We start from the raw sequence: 18366 nt of genomic DNA, 5'->3' as shown, positions 1-18366 counted from the left end.
AGATAAGAACATCTTTTCAAAAAAGTGTAGTAGGATATTTTAGAAAAACCAATTTCAAGCTTATCTCTAATTCTTCGTCACTTTTTTGGATTAAAAAATGATATTGAAATGAGCTAATAACTGAATAACACGTGACATTGTCAAAAAGTTGTCAAAATTTTATTTTTAAGGTATGAGATCCTTTTTACAAACAATATTTTGGCACTTTCATTCTCTTGTAATTTGGCACGAAACAATAAAACTTTTAGATTCTATTATTTTTCTTTTTAGGAGTTTTTCACTTCTTTATATTCCTAAAACTCCTATTAACACATTCGATTTGATGTTGATATCAACCATCATCGTTTTGACTTATAGGTTGAAGGTTCATATTCATGGGACCGAACATCTCAGGGTTGTCCTTCCCCTATGCAAATGTTGAATGTGAAGAGGCTACATGAGAAGGACATGTCGGGGTAGGGTTCTAACATGTCTAATTTGCAAGAGTTGGAAACGTTGGAACAATTGAAAAATTCTATTAAGGAGAATGAGGAAAGGAGGCGCAACAAAACTCGTAGGAGAATGAGAGGCGCATGAGGTGCGATGCAAGAGAATGAGCGGAAAGAGAATTTAGGATTAGGTTTTCACTTTCACTGAGGGGTAAAGTTGAGATTTTATTATTTAGGGGGTGCAGGAAGAAAGAAAGAGGTGCAGTAAGAAAACCCCTTTCAGGGGGTGCAGGTTCAAATTACAGGAAAAAATGGGCTTAGATGGGAGCGGTGGCCCAATTAGGATATTCCGTACAGAAAATGGCGATGATCGAGAAATGGGAATGAACCACCGAAACGGAAGACGGAAGTCAGCTATCTCCGGCTTTGTTACTCGAACGCGGTGCAGTTTTTGAGGTGCGGGGTTTTGGAGAAGACACAGTAACGATTTCCACATGGAGGTGGTGCTCTACGAGACGCGACATCACGCTTCCAATTACCCTCCTCAACACCAAGACCATCTCCATCTCCAACAACAGGTCACACTCTTCTCCCTCTTTTCTTTCTTCTATTCATATTGGCGCTCTAATTCCCTCGCTTTCGTTCACCATTCTTCCATTTCAGGCAAACGAAAGCGCCAAGGCTACGTTCTTCTCCTTGCTTTCTTCTCGAGGTAACTCTCGCCTTCTGTTTGACTTCGTTCAATCCTGATCAGCGCTTGTTGTTTGGATCCAACTAATGTTTCTTCCTGAAGGTGTGAGCCGTCTCAAAGATAAATGGACTGAATACAAGCAACCGAAGAGACTCAGAAGATTGGTGTCGCTGTTCGTTTCCGCCACAGCCAAACACGTTGCAGTTGCCGCGGGAAATCGGATATCGATTTTTAGTAAAGAGGACGACTATCAACATCCATGCGCCATTTTCACCAGTGAGATTTATTAATTTGTTTATTTAATTTCTCTCTGAAATTTGTTTTGTACTGAATGGTGGAAACGCAATTAGATTCTGATAAGCAATTGGTTCCTTAGGTACTAGTCTTGCTACGTTTAGTTTAGGAACTTGGTCTGAAGATGAAGAAGTTCTTGGAGTTGCGGACGACTCTGATACACTCTATTTTATCAAATTCAGTGGCGTAGTTGTCGCAGAAATCTCGAAGAAAAATCTGAAAGTCTCTTCTCCAATTGTTTCCCTATTTTCTGATGTCGATTTGGATACAAGCGAGTCTTACTTGTAAGTTTCTTTTCTTTTTCTGTGTTTTTATATACCATACAACTTACAAGGAATGGGAAATGTGATTATTTTGTTGCTGATCTCGAAAATATGGCCATTCTGTAATTGTTTCAAAATGTTTATTGTTGAGAACTACTTGGCGTAGGAGATGGAATGTCGGTTTGAAATGTTGCACTTTTTGAGGTGTAGGTTCTCCGTTATTACATCAGATGGTTTGGTTCAGAAAATTGAGATCAGCCGTGGCCAGAGGGGCTCTACCTTTCGAAATTACATTTCGAATCGCACGATTGATATTTGCAACAATATTTTCTGCCTTGATCACCATAGTGAACTTAACCTTTTTGTGGCTGTTCACAAGAACTCTGGTATGTATGTTTTTGGTTGGTTATTTTCTCAATTATTCTCTGTTATGTAAGTGTGGGTTCTGAATTTAGGTTGAGTTATTATATTATTTATTATAGACAAATCAATGTAGGCTCCCTTTTACTTCTGACTGCTGATCTGATACTGGAAGAAACTTCGCTCTCTACATGGTGAAAGATTATGCAGGAAATGTGGATGGGTTTTGGATATTTGCTTCTGTTAGTGTCATGGGTTAACCTTTCACCTGATCCATTTCAGCCAATTTTGCAAGGGTAAACAAAGCAATAAGTGGAATATCTTGATAAATATTTTCAAAAGCAAAAGAAACCTTGTTTTCATTATGAACCTTTACTTCTTCTGCAGTAAAAAAAAGACTTTTTCTTTATAATATGAGAAGTTGGTTGTTAGTTTAAATAATTATAGTAAATCCAATAAAAAGTATTGGTGGGCTTTTGTTTACTAGAAGGTTTGGACCATATTAACGAACAATTAAAGTTTTTACATGTTTAATTCCATATTAAAAATATCTAATTAAGGGTCTAAACTGTAAATATGTATCTTACATTACGTACATATTCTAATTTTTCTATTTTATACTCAATGTAGTAGAGATGAGAATGTTGGGTTTGAAAAGTGAACCTAACTAGGAAAGATAGGATTAGAAGTGATCGTATTAGACACTAAAATCTTGCCTTAGTTGGTTCAGGAATATGTGAAGAGACTAATAGAAGTCCAAGAAAGGAGAGTAGGTTATGTGGAGATTAGCCCTATTAGAGCCAGAGGAAGACTAAGAAAAACTACATCAAAACTATGGAGAAGGATTTGGAGCTAGAGGTCTGTGGTCTCATGGACATAATTCACATTAGAACATTCTAGCATTGTTTGACCCATGTAGTTGACCCACCAAATAGGATTTTGTCACTGTTGTTTAATTTGGGAAGAGATTATTTCAGTGATTTCAAGCCTTAGAATACACATGGAAAACTATATTTTTTATTTGGATAATGAACATGAGTAATTCCATTAATGAACTTATATTGTGTGCTTGATTCAAATTTCAAAAACATATTTTATCATCTGCACCTGTACTTCTTCCATTATATTCTCTAACAATATTTCCTATTTTATTAATCAGGTATTCTTGAAATATGGATAATAGAATGTAGTGTTTCTACAAGTCATTAATATCTATTAAACATTATTTTTCCAAGTTCTTCACTGATTACTTATGTATATATCTTCAGGATCTAGCCATCTTTCTCTGTTGCGGAGGAATTCAAATACAGAACTGGAGCAGTTGTTCTCTTTGCAATTTGAGGGATTATATTTAAAGCCAAAAGATTACAGAGGTCTACTGACATATGCAAAGGTGCTAATCTCACCACAGGCTTCATTCGTTGCTACTCTGGATTTAACAGGGTGCTTGCATATTTTTAAGCTGGACAAAGAAGGCCTCACACTCTCCCGGTTTGTCTTGGGAGAGAGAGATGATTCACCAACGTCTGGTAATTTATCAAATGGAGTGAACAAATCTTGTGTGGGTTTTATGGATTTTACTTGGTGGTGTGACCATATCCTTGCAATTGTAAACAGGAGTGGTGTGGTTATGTTGATTGACATCCTTAGTGGTTCTATAGTTCCAGAAGAGGATCATGCATATTTTTTACCTGTTCTGGAAAGAGCACTGAAATATAAGGGCTGTGTTTTTCTTTTAGCAAGTCAATCATCGAAAGAAGGTGATGCTTTGCATGTTGGATCAACAGAAGAGTTGCATCAGACAGATTGGATAATTGAAGATAGGCCTAATCAATTTCACCTTTCTAGATTTCTCTGGCACCTTGTTTCATTTACTGAGAAGACTGTCCCTGAAATGTATAGTATACTGATTAGCAAGAAAAAATATCAGTCTGCACTGGATTTCGCTGATAGTCATCGATTGGATAAAGACGAAGTTCTGAAGTCACAGTGGTTGAATTCTAGCCATGGAGTAAATGAAATAAAAAACATTTTGTCAAATATTAAGGATAAAAATTTTGTACTTTCAGAATGTATTGATAGAATTGGAGTGACAGAAGATGCTGTGAAGGCTTTGCTAGATTATGGTCTACGCATCACTGACCATCATAAATTCTCAGAAGTAGATGATGATAATTCTAGTAAAGTCTGGAATCTTCGACTTGCCAGACTTCAAATCTTACAATTTAGAGACAGGCTGGAAACATACCTTGGAATAAACATGGGCAGGCAAGTTACAGATGTCTATTTTGTTAAAATAAATTATATTTTTTATGCTTTTGTTAAATCTAGAAGTTTTTTCTACATGTGTTTCTTTTTCTATTTTTTATTAAAATTGAAATATCATTGAGAAGAAGATAAGTTAGCACAGAGGATAGGGAAATTTGCCAATTAAAAAACGTGGAGGATAGGGAAATGAGAATCCTCTTTAACAGAAGCAAAGCATAGGATAGAGTAAACATGAATTAGGCCTAGTTGTCAAATACCTCAGCATATTCTCGTGGGAGGAATATTGAATAAATGGTAATTTGGTTAAATTCACTACCATCTATTTTCTCAGTTTGTTTACAGTACACTGGTGAACACACACACTAACAAAAGAAAACCAGTCTTTAAGCTGAAATTTTGGATTTTGTTAATCTTTTCTTAAATCTTAATGTTAAGTTCCTTAAGATCAACTTCCAGGATGTGATTGCAACAATTAAAAACTTGAACGTGCTTTGATCTATTTATTTCCTTTTGTTGACAATGTTGCAAATATCCATTTCCTTGAACCATAGCACGTTAACAAAACCTTAAGAGGTGTGTATATATACATAATTCCAAAAGATGACCATATTATTGATTTAGAATGAATGACCGATAGGATATTTGATCATTTGCTATTGTTCAATAATTCTTATGGTTTCCACTGACTCAAAGTTCATTGACACAGTTTTCTGCAGGTTTTCTGTGCAGGAATATAGCAAATTCCGCATTATGCCTGTTAATGAGGCTGCCATATCACTTGCTGAGAGTGGAAAAATTGGAGCACTAAACTTGCTCTTCAAGCGTCATCCATATTCTTTGTCTCTATTTATGTTGGAAATTTTAGCTGCCATCCCAGAAACTGTTCCTGTACAAATGTATGGGCAGCTTCTTCCTGGGAGGTCTCCCCCGTCTGGTTTTGCTGTGAGGCAAGATGATTGGGTTGAATGTGAGAAGATGGTTCACTTCATCAATGCATCAGTTAAAAACCATGACATTCTAATACAAGTCAAAACTGAACCTTTTGTTAAGCATTTCCATGGATTTTCTTGGCCTTCAATTGATGAGCTCTCAAACTGGTATACAAATAGAGCAAGAGTGATGGATGATTTTAGTGGACAGCTGGATAATTGCCTCAGCCTGCTTGAGTTTGCCCTTCGCAAAGGCATATCTGAATTACAACCGTTCCATCATGATGTGTTATACTTGAATCAAATTATTTACTCCAATGATGATGATAGTGAAATGGGCTTCAGCATGAATCTTGCCAAGTGGTTAGAATTGTCAGACTATGAAAAATTTAAATTTTTGCTTAAGGGAGTGAAAGAGGAAAATGTAACTGAAAGGTTACACAATAGAGCCATTCCATTTCTGTGTGAAAAGTTTCGCAAGGTATCCTTACTTGGAAATGTCACTGTTTCTGATTGTACAAATCGAAATATAGAGGAATCATTTTTAGTCAGATGGTTGAAGGACACTTCTGAGGAGAATAGATTGGACATATGCTTGGTGGTAATTGAAGAAGGGTGCAGAAACTTCCAAAGTAATGACTATTTCAAAACTGAGGTTGAAGCTGCTGATTGTGCTTTGCAATGCATATACTTGTCCACAGTTCTAGATAAGTGGAGTACTATGGCTGCTATACTATCTAAAGTTTCTCAAATACAAGGTGAGTTTGAATATTAGAGCTGGAAAAAATGTCTTGTAATGAATCCAGTTTTCTGTACCTATCTTCGTTCAATGCTTCAAATGTGCATGGTATATTTTTCAGATGCGTGGACTACTAATCTAAAATGAAAAATAACCCAAAAATCTTAAAATGGCTGTAACTTTCCATGCTAATCTTCCTCTAAACTTTTGAAAATTTACATCCTTTGTCTTGTTGGTCCCTTGTGTAACAAATTTGTCAGTTTGTGTTAATCCTGGAATACAAGATTATGCTAAGTGTTTCTTGCCTAATCATTTTCTTTCAACTGTATTGTCTCCTGTGCTGAAAAGGTCTTGTTTTAGTCATTCAATGTGGATGAGAATTATGCTTGCAATTCTGTTATCCAATGTTGTTTTGCTGCCTGTGTTGTATATTTGATTGACATATACTTGTGTTGTTGTTAAGGTGAGTTGTGCACATCATTTTAATCCCAAAACTTACCAATGAAAAATGCTGCAAATCTATGTGTGCCTGCATGTGTTGTTGTGAATTAGTGTAGATTTCATGTGGCTAATTCAGTTGCATTAGTTCCAATCTATTTACGAGTAAATTATTGAACAGATGGTGCATCTCAAGTTGAGGACCTTGAGAGAAGACTTAAAATTGCTGAAGGTCACATTGAAGCAGGGAGGCTTTTGGCATTTTACCAGGTTGGTATTTTGACCTCTATGCCCAACCAAATTTTTGTAACCAATGTGTGTCACTATTGCTTGCATTGCACATTTTTTTTCCCACTATTTTGTAGAATGATTCTACAATTCTTGTTATTGTTTTGTAGCTATGTTGTGTTTACTATGTTGTTTTATGGATCTATACAGGTCCCAAAGCCATTAAACTTTTTCCTAGGTGCTCAGTCAGATGAAAAGGGTGTAAAACAGATCATACGTCTTATTCTTTCTAAATTTATTCGTCGTCAGCCAAGCCGATCAGATAGTGAATGGGCCAGCATGTGGCGTGATATGCAGTATTTGAGGGAAAAGGCATTTCCTTTCCTGGACCGGGAGTATATTTTGACTGAATTTTGTAGAGGACTGCTCAAAGCTGGGAAGTTTTCTCTTGCAAGAAATTACTTGAAGGGTACAAGTTCAGTTGCTTTGGCTTCGGAGAAGGCTGAAAGCCTTGTCATTCAAGCAGCTAGGGAGTACTTCTTCTCAGCTTCGAGTCTTTCTTGCTCTGAAGTAAGATTGCCTTTAACAGCTTATTATCTGTAACATCTAATGCTTAAAATCTTTGTTAGCCTTTCTCATGATAATCCATCATGTTATCACAACCATGCACTCAAACGTAAGAACTATTATGTTAGCCTTTCTCATGATAATCCATCTTTGTTAGCCTTTTTTTTGTAGCTTTTTCAGTTTTTACCTACTTTGCAATAGTGATTGAAATGAGAGTTTTTAATATACATTATGCTCTTGTTAACTGTCTTCTAAATCACTTCAAAGCACCATTTTTTTCTTCTTGATAGTCTTCTATATGCAGCTATGTTTATGCTAACCAATCCTCAACTACATGAATTGATTAATTATGTTGCTACAATTTATTCCAGATCTGGAAGGCCAGAGAATGTCTTAATCTATATCCAAGTAGTGGAAATGTAAAGGCGGAGGCAGATATTATTGATGCACTTACTGCTAAACTTCCAAACCTTGGAGTGAATATTCTGCCCATGCAATTCAGGCAAATAAAAGATCCCATGGAAATTATAAAAATGGCAATCACAAATCAAAGTGGAGCATATTTTCATGTTGATGAACTTATTGAGGTTGCTAGACTTCTTGGCTTGAGGTCTGCTGATGACATATCAGCTGTTGAGGAAGCTATTGCTAGAGAAGCTGCAGTTTCTGGTGATTTACAGCTGGCATTTGATCTTTGTCTTGGTTTGGCCAGAAAAGGACATGGTACCGTATGGGATTTATGTGCTGCAATTGCAAGAGGCCCTGCCCTTGATAATATGGATGTGGACTCTCGAAAGCAGCTATTAGGGTTTGCTTTAAGCCACTGTGATGAGGAATCTATTGGTGAGCTTCTCCATGCATGGAAAGATCTAGATATGCAAGGCCAGTGTGAAATATTGATGATATCAACAGAGACAAATCCTTCCAAATTTTCAGTAGAAGGCTCATCTTTAAACTCCCTTCCAAATCAAAGTTTTCAAAATATACTAGATGTTAATGGTTGTTTTCAGGAGTTTGATGGTATTGGTGATGACAATCAGGATGTTCATCTTCAGAAAGCTAGAGACGTGCTTTCCATTGTTGCGAAAACCTTGGCTATTGGAGATCGAACTGATTGGGCATCAATCTTGACTGAAAATGGGAAAGTTCTGTCTTTTGCTGCTTCACAGCTCCCTTGGTTGATTGAATTAAGTAAGAAAGGAGAGCATCATAGGAAAATCAGTACCGGAAAGCAATATCTAAATATCAGAACGCAAGCTGTGGTAACCATTTTGTGCTGGTTGGCAAGAAATGGATTTGCTCCAAGAGACAACCTGATTGCCTCTCTAGCAGAATCAATTATGGAGCCACCAGTCACCGAAGAGGAAGATATAATGGGGTGCTCCTATCTTTTGAATCTTGTTGATGCCTTCAATGGGGTAGAAATTATAGAAGAACAACTCAAAATAAGAAAAGACTATCAAGAAATTTGTAGTATCATGAGTGTTGGGATGGCATACAGCTTACTACATAACTCTGGACTAAAGACTGATCCTTCTCATCGGAGGGAGCTATTGAAGAGGAGGTTTAAGGAAAAGCATGCATCACCCAGTTCTGGTGATTGTCTTTTTTGTTATTTGCTGTTAATTGTATATTTGTTCAGTAGTTGAACTATTTAAAATAGTTTGATGATCATGCTTGTGTTGATTGTGAATTTCTTTCTTCCACTATTTTTTCTTACTTTTTTGCATATGTAACTGACTAAGACAATGTTTTTATTATGTTTATTCAGACGATATGGATAAACTTGGCAAAGTACAATCCTCATTTTGGAGAGAGTGGAAATTGAAGTTAGAAGCACAAAAACGTCTCACTGAACATTCCAGAGCACTAGAAAAAATAATTCCCGGGGTTGAGACAGAGCGCTTTTTGTCCAGGGATTCCATCTATATTGAGAATGTTGTTATCTCTCTCATTGAGTCAGTAAAGTTAGAAAGAAAGCACATTTTGAAGGACATTTTAAAACTGGTTGACACGTATGACTTGAACTGTACTGAGGTATGAGGATTTGCAGGAATGCAATGAAACGTAAACTGTGAAGAAAACAATGTTGCTTACAATGAAATTATTTGTCTCTTATTGTTCCTTAGCCTATATATAATGTAAAAGTTCTATTATTGGCTTTGGTAATCTCTTGGTAAATTCAGTGTCAAGTAGTATTAGTATCAGTGTAAAGTAGGTGTGAACTTGTAGTTTCGTCCATCAGTGGTTTCAATTGAAGGGGTGCTCCATTATGAAAATTGTTTTCATCCAATCCTTAACTGTTTAGCTTTTTAAGTCAACTAGTTCTTTGAACAAAACGTAATACAATCCACTGATGAAACCTATTTTTTTTGTTTTTTTTAGGTGCTATTGCGTTACCTAACTGCTGTCCTTGTTTCTGATACTTGGAGCAATGATGATATTACTGCTGAAGTTGCAGGCTATAAAGGGGAAATTATCAGTAATAGTGAGAAAACCATTGAAACCATCTCAACAATTGTATACCCTGCAATTGACGGGTGCAACAAACTTCGCCTTGCTTATGTGTATGGCTTGTTATCAGAGTGCTACTTGCAACAGGAAAATACCAAAGACTTATCGCCAGTGCTGCAGGTTGATCATGTAAATGCCAATGTAAGCTTGGCACAATATTATAAGGTCATCGAGCAAGAATGCAAAAATGTATACTTTATCCCTAACCTGAACTTCAAAAATATTGCTGGGCTACATGGTTTGAACTTTGAGTGCTTTAGTGATGAAGTTTATGCATGTATTGAGGAAAGTAGCATGTCAGCTTTGTCAAAAATGGTACAGGCTCTTGTCAATATGTACGGAGACTCATTGCCTGATGGTTTCATGTCATGGCAGGATGTCTACAGGTATTACGTTGTAAGTTTGCTGAAAGATTTGGAGACTAAAGTTACTACTGATTCTAGCAATAGAACTCCTGAATATCTGCAAGGCTTTATAAACAAGCTTGAACAGAGTTATGATTTGTGCCAAGTGTATATTAAGCTTTTGAGCCGGCCTGATGCTTTGGGGATCATGAAGCAGTATTTCACCATAATTTTGCCTTTCTTCAGTTCATATGGACTCCTACCTGACAATTCAACATGGCAAGAGTGCCTTATTGTTCTTCTGAACTTTTGGATGAGGTTGACAGATGATATGAAAGAAATTGCATTGGAGAAAAATTCAGTAGAAACTGGTTGCTTCGATCCACAATGTTTAATGAATTGCCTGAAGGTTTTTATGAAATTGGTAATGGAAGATATCATCTCCCCTAGTCAGGGCTGGGGCAGCATATGTGGCTATGTCATTTGTGGGTTAAAAGGTGATTCTTCTGCAGAAATTTATAGTTTCTGCAGAGCTATGATTTTTTCTGGCTGCGGGTTTGGTGCTGTTGCAGAGGTTTTTACCGTTGCATCATCAGATTCTGGTTTAGCTTCTGATAGTGGCCAAGATTCTCCGGATCTTCCTCATTTTTATTTGCATATTCTTGAAGCTGTTTTGTCGGAATTGATCAGTGGATCCCATGAGAGCCAGAACCTGTATCATATATTGTCTTCTTTAAGCAAGCTAGAAGGTGACTTGAAGGTTATGCAATGTGTTAGACATGTAATTTGGGAAAGAATGGTCCAATTCTCTGATAATTTGCAGTTGCCAAGTTCAGTCAGAGTTTTTGTGCTAGAGCTAATGCAATTTATCTCGGGTAAAAACATTAGGGGTTTCTCTACAGAAATACTAGCCAATGTTCAACCATGGGAAGAATGGAATGAATCAGTTTATGCTAGTAGAAAGAGCGAGACTGATGTTGACAAGTCATTGCCAGATCACAAAGACTCTTCTAGTAGGGTTACAAATACTTTGATTGCTCTTAAATCATCTCAGCTTGCGGCCTCAATCTCTCCTAGCATAGAAATTACCCCTGATGATCTATTGAATGCAGACAAGGCAGTGTCTTGCTTTATGGGGTTGTGTGGAGAAGCTCGTGAAGATCTCCATTTTGATGCTCTTCTGGCTATTTTGGAAGAGTGGGATGGACTGTTCACTGCAGGGAAAGATGGAGAAACCATTGCTGAAGCAACTGATGGAGGAAATGACTGGAACAATGATGATTGGGACGAGGGATGGGAAAGCCTTGAGGGAGTAGATAATCCTGAGAAAGAGAAGATAGAAGACTCTGTTTTGGTTCACCCTTTGCATGTGTGTTGGGCGGAGATTTTCAGAAAATTCATAAGCCTTTCAAGGTTTACTGATCTGCTGAGACTTATTGATCAATCATCTTTAAAGCCTAATGCTGTGTTACTTGATGAAGATGATGCCTGCAGCTTAATCCAGATGGCATTTGGCATTGATTGCTTTCTGGCTTTGAAGATGTCACTGTTGCTGCCTTACAAAACATTACAGTTGCAGTGCCTAGGTGCAGTTGAGGATAGCATCAAACAAGGCATCCCTCAATCAAGGAGCAAGGACTACGAGTTATTAATTTTAATTTTATCTTCTGGAATTCTTACTTCTATCATCACTGATTCTACCTATGGTACTATTTTCTCTTATATCTGCTATTTGGTTGGAAATTTATCCAGTCAATCTCAACAAGCTCTGGTGTCAGGTAGAGGAATTCACAACAATGAAGATCATGAGAATCAGTTGCTTCTTTTCACAAGGATCCTTTTGCCTAATTTCATTTCAGAACTTGTGAAGGCTGATCAACATATTCTAGCCGGATTTCTAGTCACAAAATGTATGCATGGTAATGAATCACTTAGTCTCATTAACATTGCCGGGGCCAGTCTTAAGAGGTATATGGAGATGCAGCTGCAAATGCTACAGATAAGCGAATTCCCTGTTGAGAAGACATGTAAAACATTGAAGAACACCGTTGGCCGTTTGAGAGGCAAACTTAGTAGTTTGATTCAATCCATATTGCCATTGGTTTCTGCTAGTTAGTTGATACCATTTTCAATTTGATTAGGCGGTAGCATTTGTATCGATTAAGATCCGGGGGGTTTTGTTGACCTACTATTTACATATATTCCGATTTGATTAAGATGGGTTACTTACTTGGTCAAAAGAATGCTAGTTAGAGTTTTGAAAATTCATACATGTATATGTATATATGTATTTTCGGAAGTGGCGGAGACTTGTGTATTGGTTAATAATTAACTGTTTTCGCTTTGAGACTTGTGCATCTGTTTGTTACTAAACGAAGAGAAGGAGAAAAATCAGTTTATTTACTTTCATGCGCAGAATATTAAAGTGGCAAATGAATGAGGAGTATGGAAGAATTGGTATCCAATAAATAATGTGCATTGGAGAAAAATGCTTCACAGTTCGAGGGAACCAGTGTTGCCCCTTAGGCCATCTGGCATTTTTCATTGATAAATTCTATGCTTGATACAAGTTTTTATTAAACATTTATGGCATGGCATACAATATAGAGATTTTTTTGCTCTAGCCAAATCGTTTATTATTTTTAATATCTTGAGACGTTGCTACAAAAATATTCCTTACTTTAATTACACATGAAGAACTTATACAGTTACACACACTCAAGATAATTACTCTTCATGATATAATAACTAACATCAACTTGTAAATAATTAAATTAGTTTAGGATTAAATATGTACTGGATATAAAAAAAATATTACTAATTTTCATTAATTAATTTACTGTATAATTTTTTTACACTATTAAACTCTTAAAGATATAGGCGCAGCAAAAAAAAGTTGTATAAAGAATAATTATAAAAGCGGTAGGACGCGATCTCTTGAATGAATGGTTGACAGAGCGAGTAGCTAGCATGCACCAACATATACCTACGCGCGAAAATAATGTAATAATAATATTATATTATAAAATAACCAAAGCTGTTGTGGATTCTTGTATTCCTCCTACTAGAAGCAACTAACAAAAAACAACAAAAATGAGTGTTTTGTTAGTATTATGATTGCACAGACAGAATCCAAGGAAACGAAACTCGTGAGTGTTATTTGGAAGAATTATGTGAGTTTATGATTATTTTCAAGTTGTCGAAAATGGAGAGGTTGCCTGTGGAAATATGTACGAAGATATTCGGTCTCTTGGATTACTACCATCTTTCTGTTGCTCAACAAGGTCAGCCTCACCCACTCACTGTTTTTTCATTTTTACGTTCTTATCTCTTTGCAAAAGTTATTTTTTTTTTCCAATCCAATTGGTGTTGCAATTGATCTCCAAGTTTCAAAACAGCAGTGTCTTCCATTTTATCTGAATTGACTTTCTTCAATTCGTCTGATTCAATTTTCATATTGATTGGCTTGGATAATCTGTTATGTTTTCCACCGAATTGGATCTGAGATTGAAGTGATCATGAGATGAATATGATCCCCTAACTTCGGTGGATTTGTATGTTCAGTTTTCCCTGAATCAGGTCAACTACTGGCTCTTCCTTTCTTTAATGTTTGAATTGAGGACCTTTTCCATCAGAAACAAAAGGTGGAAGGCAACTCAGTGACTATTGCAGATCATATCAAAATAAAATCAGGAAAATAATTTCGTTTTGTGTAGTTTCATTTAGGGAAAATAACCAATAAAGGCTGCAACCTTTGTCACTTGTTGCTCAGCCTGCAACCAGTAATCTTATATTAGTTACCTGGTAAAGGTTCCTGAAGAACATGAGTTTATAGATACCTCCAATTGATAAGAGGCATTCAGAGTGGTACCAAAAGCAAATCTGTGAGAGCCTGACCCAAAACTGACAATATCTTATCAGTGAGAATCTATGTGTATGTGTGTTGTCTCTCTATACAAATGATATCAGAGTCCATGGTTCCTCCATGATCAGGTGGCCGGATCTATGTGTATGTGTGTGTGAAACTTCCCTACACTTTGAAACAGTGAGATATGTTATTTGTGTTCCCTTGGCCGTGTTCTAACAGTGACCATACTTTTCAAGAAACATAAATCATTTACACAGCTCCCTTCGACAACATCTGGAGCTTGGCCAAATTTTGCCACTTGAAATTGTCGTTTTGATAAGTGATAAAAAGATAATTTGATTTTAAGCCTCACCAAACATTTGATGCCTACCACTTATTGCACAAATACAATTGACTCCACTCAAAAGTTTTTGGCATAGGCTCATCACAAAAACATTGTGGAGTAGGGAAGATGTGTGGCTTCCTAATGCTGTTTAAATTTCCAGATAATACAAGTTTTAATTAGTTTAAACTTGTTAAAGTTCTTAATTGAGAATTATATTAGCTTGTTTGAATAAGGGTTGAACTAAACAAGTTGCAGCACTTGTGCAGTGTGTAGGAAGTGGAAGCTGGTGGGCTCAGACAATGATCTATGGTGTAACCTTTTTAGAGAGAGATGGGGAGAAGATCATTCTGCTTTTTATGCTCCTATTGGCTCAAAATCATGGAAAGATGTATATGAGGTGCAAGATCGTTGTGATCGAATTGGAGTGTGAGTTTTCTAATTTTTCATCTTTTGATGGTCAGAGGAGCTTTTGTTTTCTCCTTGCTTAATCACATGCATTATAATCTTTTCAACATTAACACTGCTAATAACATGTTTTGAAATGCTAATTGATTTGATTGGGAAACAGATAAATCGTTCTCGATGAATGGTTTTAAACCACAAATTTACTTTCAGAAAAAATTGGTCCAAGAATCAGAAAAGTAGACTTAATAGAATAGCTTAATACTACGTTGTCTTAATCCTTTTGCTTAAAATATGACAAAAATTAGTGTAAAGAAAGCATTGGTGTTTGTTTTTAGATGTAAACTTGCTATCGTTAGTGGATGTGTAATTTTTGAACTTAGACCTGAGTATTATGATATAGGCTGTGTTTGGATAAATTTTTACATTAAGTGAATCTTTTTTTTTCTATAAATTAAAATGGACTTATTTGTGATTTTGAAACCATCTTTTATATTCACTGTATATAAAAATGTACTTATTTTGAAATAAATTTACAGTATTTTGTTTCTTTAGGATAACTTATGTGCCCTTTAATTGTTGCAATTATTTTATTAAGAATGAGTGTTTGACCATTAAACACTAAACCAATACTTTTAGCGGTTTGATTTTAAAATTATTGGTTATATTTGCAACTAAAACATTGATGTATCGAATTCCTCCTACCTAGAACTAGTTTAGGCTCTAACATGAATCAATATTATTCAACAAAAACCAATTTTTGTCTCAAAACTGTTTTGGATTTGAGTTGAGACATGAATATTGATCTCAGCTTTTGCAACAATGATAAGACTCTGATATGAAGGGAAATACTTTATTTGATGTTTGATAAAATAGGGGTTTGAAGATTATTAGAGAAGGCAGTGACTACTATCTTGTTCACCAAGGAGAGATACAGAGACATCTGGGTTCAAGAAAAAATCAGGAAAAAGAAACCGCTCAAAGCTTCCATTCAGAAATTGAATTCAATGGAGAAAGCTGTCTAGCTGAAGAGAGATCATGTCGTGGAATTTTGGACAAAATCCTTTTTTTCATAGGAGATTTGGAAGTTGCTTCTGCAGAAGCCAAACGTAGCCGTGTCAGATGATAGTCTCTACCATTCAATCCACCACTCAAGTTCACTGGAAAACTTCTTTGTACCTAACCATTATTTCATGTATATATAATATACTTATCAAACAATGTATTCAGTTATTTCAATAATTTAGCCTTTTCATATAAGTCATGAGAATTATGAGGACCTTCATTGCTTCTATCATTTTGCCTCTCTACCTAGCGCTGCGATCAATATGGAACAAGCTAAAGCTACTATTTTATAATTGAAATTACTAAATTTTATTAAAAGAGTTGGACTGTGTTCAGGTTCATGACAGAAATGATGAAAATTATTAAGTATGGCACGAGTTAATTTTAAAAAAAATATATATAAATGCTATGTTTTTATATAAAATTAATGTTGATCCAAAAAGTAATAGAAAGTGACATTTTGTATTGATTTAAATAGTTTGGTCACTACATAATAAACTTGCTTAAAAATAAAAACATTTAAATATAATAAATTTATTTGAAAGTAAAGTTGATGAAAAGCACGATGGAACGCGGTTTGTGACCGGAAAGGATTAAAAAGTTTGAGGCTACGCAAATCCTTCCCCATCAATCTTATATTAATTGTGCAATTCCTTTTATTTTATGGTATGGTATCATGGACTCGAAGAAAATGTATTTTATCAAGATACATACAAAATCATTCGTAAGTCTATCTAAAATAATAATATCTGATAATCTTTTGTCACAAGTAGTAATAGCTTAATGGCAATTCAAGAAAAGAAACTAGAGGAGAATAATTTTGTTAGAAAGAATGAACAAGTAACAAATAATCTTATAATTGTGGATAATAGAAAAAGTGCAAAGATGAGAAGGACCAATTTTCATATGAAAAATTATGTATGAGGTGAAAATAGTTATATAAATTTGAGAGTGAAAAAAAAAAGGAGGAGAATGTTTGTTACATTATGTTTTTCTCTTATTTGTTTATGTAGTTATTATCATGGTGCAGTAACCTTCTTTCATACGCGAAAAGAAACTTTTAGTATAATAATACTTTCAGAGTTTTTCTCTTAAATGATACTTTGTCTTTTTATCTTTGTCATTACATTGGTGCTTTCATTCTTCACTTTCATTCATGGTTGAAATCACTCATTTGAAAGAGTTGTCTCAGATGTCAAGTGAATTTTAGAAGTGATGGAATCTCAACATATGGAATATTCTACTCATTTTGAGAGCCTAACCTAATCAATTAAGTTTGCCAATGTTAAAAAATGTCTACATAAATGCAATAGCGCCAGGAGAAGGGATTATGTTTATCTTGTGATGAGAAATTTTCGACTAGCCATAGAAGTCCCAATAAACAATATTTGTTGTTACAACTAGAGGAATAGGAGGACTTCAAACTGGAACCTGAACCACCTGATGTAGTCAATATTCCTCTCATGCAATCACTAAACCACGATCATCACCTTTTTTTTAATGCTCTCAAAGGAGCCTCAAACATTGGTACTATGCGATTTCAAGGTACTGTCAATGAGTCACCATTCAAGTACTACTTGATAGTGATAGTTCAGATAACTTCTTGCAATCGTAACTTGCCTATTGTTTGAAATTAGTTATTGAACACACTACTGGATTTCAAGTCTTAGTCGGTAAAGGCAATTTCTTAACTGTGGACGATAGGGTGAGGGTAGTTGACGTCTAGATCCAAGGGCACTCTTTAAAACTACCAATTTACTTATTGTCAATCTCGAGTGCAGATTTGGTCATAAGGGCATATTAGTTAGCTACTTTGGGCCCCATACTTTTTACTACAGGGCTTTGACATTGAAGTTCTTTGTGGAAGGTAACTTCTATTACACTTCAGGTGATAAACCACAACTTCCAACTCTAGCCCAATACATCATCTTTGGAGATTTCAAAGGACTCGTGCCATATTGAACTATTTACACTACAGTTTTAGCAACCTCATTGTATTGTTGATCACGGGCTGCAATTACCTGAGAATTTGGACCCTAAATTAGCATTACTTTTGCATACATGTCATGATGTTTTTGCGGTTCCTACTAGTCTTCCTCCTAGTAAATCAAACGATCATTATATTTCTTTGATTACAAGAGCTAGTCCTATTAAGGTTAGACCCTATAGATACCCTCACAGTCAAAAGGAATAAATTGAGAAGATGGTCAGAGAGATGTTAGAAAAAGGCATTATAATGCCCAATAGTAGCCCCTTCTCTTCATCAATTGTATTAGTTAAGAAGAAAGATGGTACTTGGAGATTTTGTACCGACTATCGAGCCTTAAATGCCATAACCATTAAAGACAATTTTCTCATTCCCACTGTCGATGAGTTAATTGATGAGTTATTTAGGACTCAATATTTTTCTAAGCTTGATCTCTAGTCTGGCTATCATCAAATCTTGTTTAAAAAGGAAGACCGATATAAGACAGCATTCAGAACACATGATGGGCACTACGAATGGCTTGTAATGTCATTTGGGTTGACGAATGCTTTAGCTACACTCTAGTGCTTGATCAATGAAACCTTTCAAGATATGTTGAGGAAATCTATGTTGGTTTTTTTTTACGACGTACTAGTATATAGTCCAAGATGGTATTC

The 18366-nt window shown here is 35.7% G+C and overlaps 2 protein-coding genes across 4 annotated transcripts; both read left to right on the top strand.

Moving 5' to 3' along the window:
- Positions 1-789: 789 nt before the first annotated feature.
- LOC108331485 (MAG2-interacting protein 2) lies at positions 790-12412 on the top strand. 2 transcript variants are annotated; one of them, XM_017566189.2, is made up of 12 exons: positions 790-1006; positions 1092-1140; positions 1222-1395; positions 1496-1697; positions 1887-2062; positions 3305-4304; positions 5021-5991; positions 6592-6680; positions 6849-7208; positions 7577-8801; positions 8977-9242; positions 9591-12412. In XM_017566189.2, exons 1-12 carry the CDS (start codon positions 923-925, stop codon positions 12177-12179), a joined length of 7185 nt encoding a protein of 2394 aa, XP_017421678.1. In that variant the 5' UTR covers positions 790-922; the 3' UTR covers positions 12180-12412. The 2 variants fall into 2 exon arrangements, with proteins under 2 accessions (XP_017421678.1, XP_017421679.1); XM_017566190.2 differs by lacking the exons at positions 790-1006; positions 1092-1140; positions 1222-1395; positions 1496-1697; positions 1887-2062 and having other exon boundaries at positions 3426-3565; positions 3654-4304.
- Positions 12413-13113: 701 nt separating this feature from the next.
- On the top strand, positions 13114-15918 carry LOC108330699 (uncharacterized). Of its 2 annotated transcripts, none has more exons than XM_017565209.2 (3): positions 13114-13347; positions 14512-14682; positions 15535-15918. In XM_017565209.2, exons 1-3 carry the CDS (start codon positions 13292-13294, stop codon positions 15782-15784), a joined length of 477 nt encoding a protein of 158 aa, XP_017420698.1. In that variant the 5' UTR covers positions 13114-13291; the 3' UTR covers positions 15785-15918. The 2 variants fall into 2 exon arrangements, with proteins under 2 accessions (XP_017420698.1, XP_017420697.1); XM_017565208.2 differs by having other exon boundaries at positions 13115-13347; positions 14523-14682.
- The last annotated feature ends 2448 nt before the right edge of the window (positions 15919-18366 follow it).

Source organism: Vigna angularis, chromosome 4 (assembly GCF_016808095.1).
Source record: "Vigna angularis cultivar LongXiaoDou No.4 chromosome 4, ASM1680809v1, whole genome shotgun sequence".
Classification (NCBI taxonomy): Eukaryota; Viridiplantae; Streptophyta; class Magnoliopsida; order Fabales; family Fabaceae; genus Vigna; species Vigna angularis.
The sequence above is the reverse complement of the archived record's forward strand: the minus strand, read 5'-3'. Positions and strand labels throughout refer to the sequence as shown.

Coding starts and splice junctions, on each gene's coding strand:
- LOC108331485 (XM_017566189.2), top strand. CDS start 923: ATGGAGGTGGTGCTCTACGAGACGCGACATCACGCTTCCAATTACCCT. Junction 1,007..1,091: donor ATCTCCATCTCCAACAACAG/GTCACACTCTTC, acceptor CTTCCATTTCAG/GCAAACGAAAGCGCCAAGGC. Junction 1,698..1,886: donor GATACAAGCGAGTCTTACTT/GTAAGTTTCTTT, acceptor TTTGAGGTGTAG/GTTCTCCGTTATTACATCAG.
- LOC108330699 (XM_017565208.2), top strand. CDS start 13,245: ATGATTATTTTCAAGTTGTCGAAAATGGAGAGGTTGCCTGTGGAAATA. Junction 13,348..14,522: donor TCTTTCTGTTGCTCAACAAG/GTCAGCCTCACC, acceptor GCACTTGTGCAG/TGTGTAGGAAGTGGAAGCTG. Junction 14,683..15,534: donor CGTTGTGATCGAATTGGAGT/GTGAGTTTTCTA, acceptor TTGATAAAATAG/GGGTTTGAAGATTATTAGAG.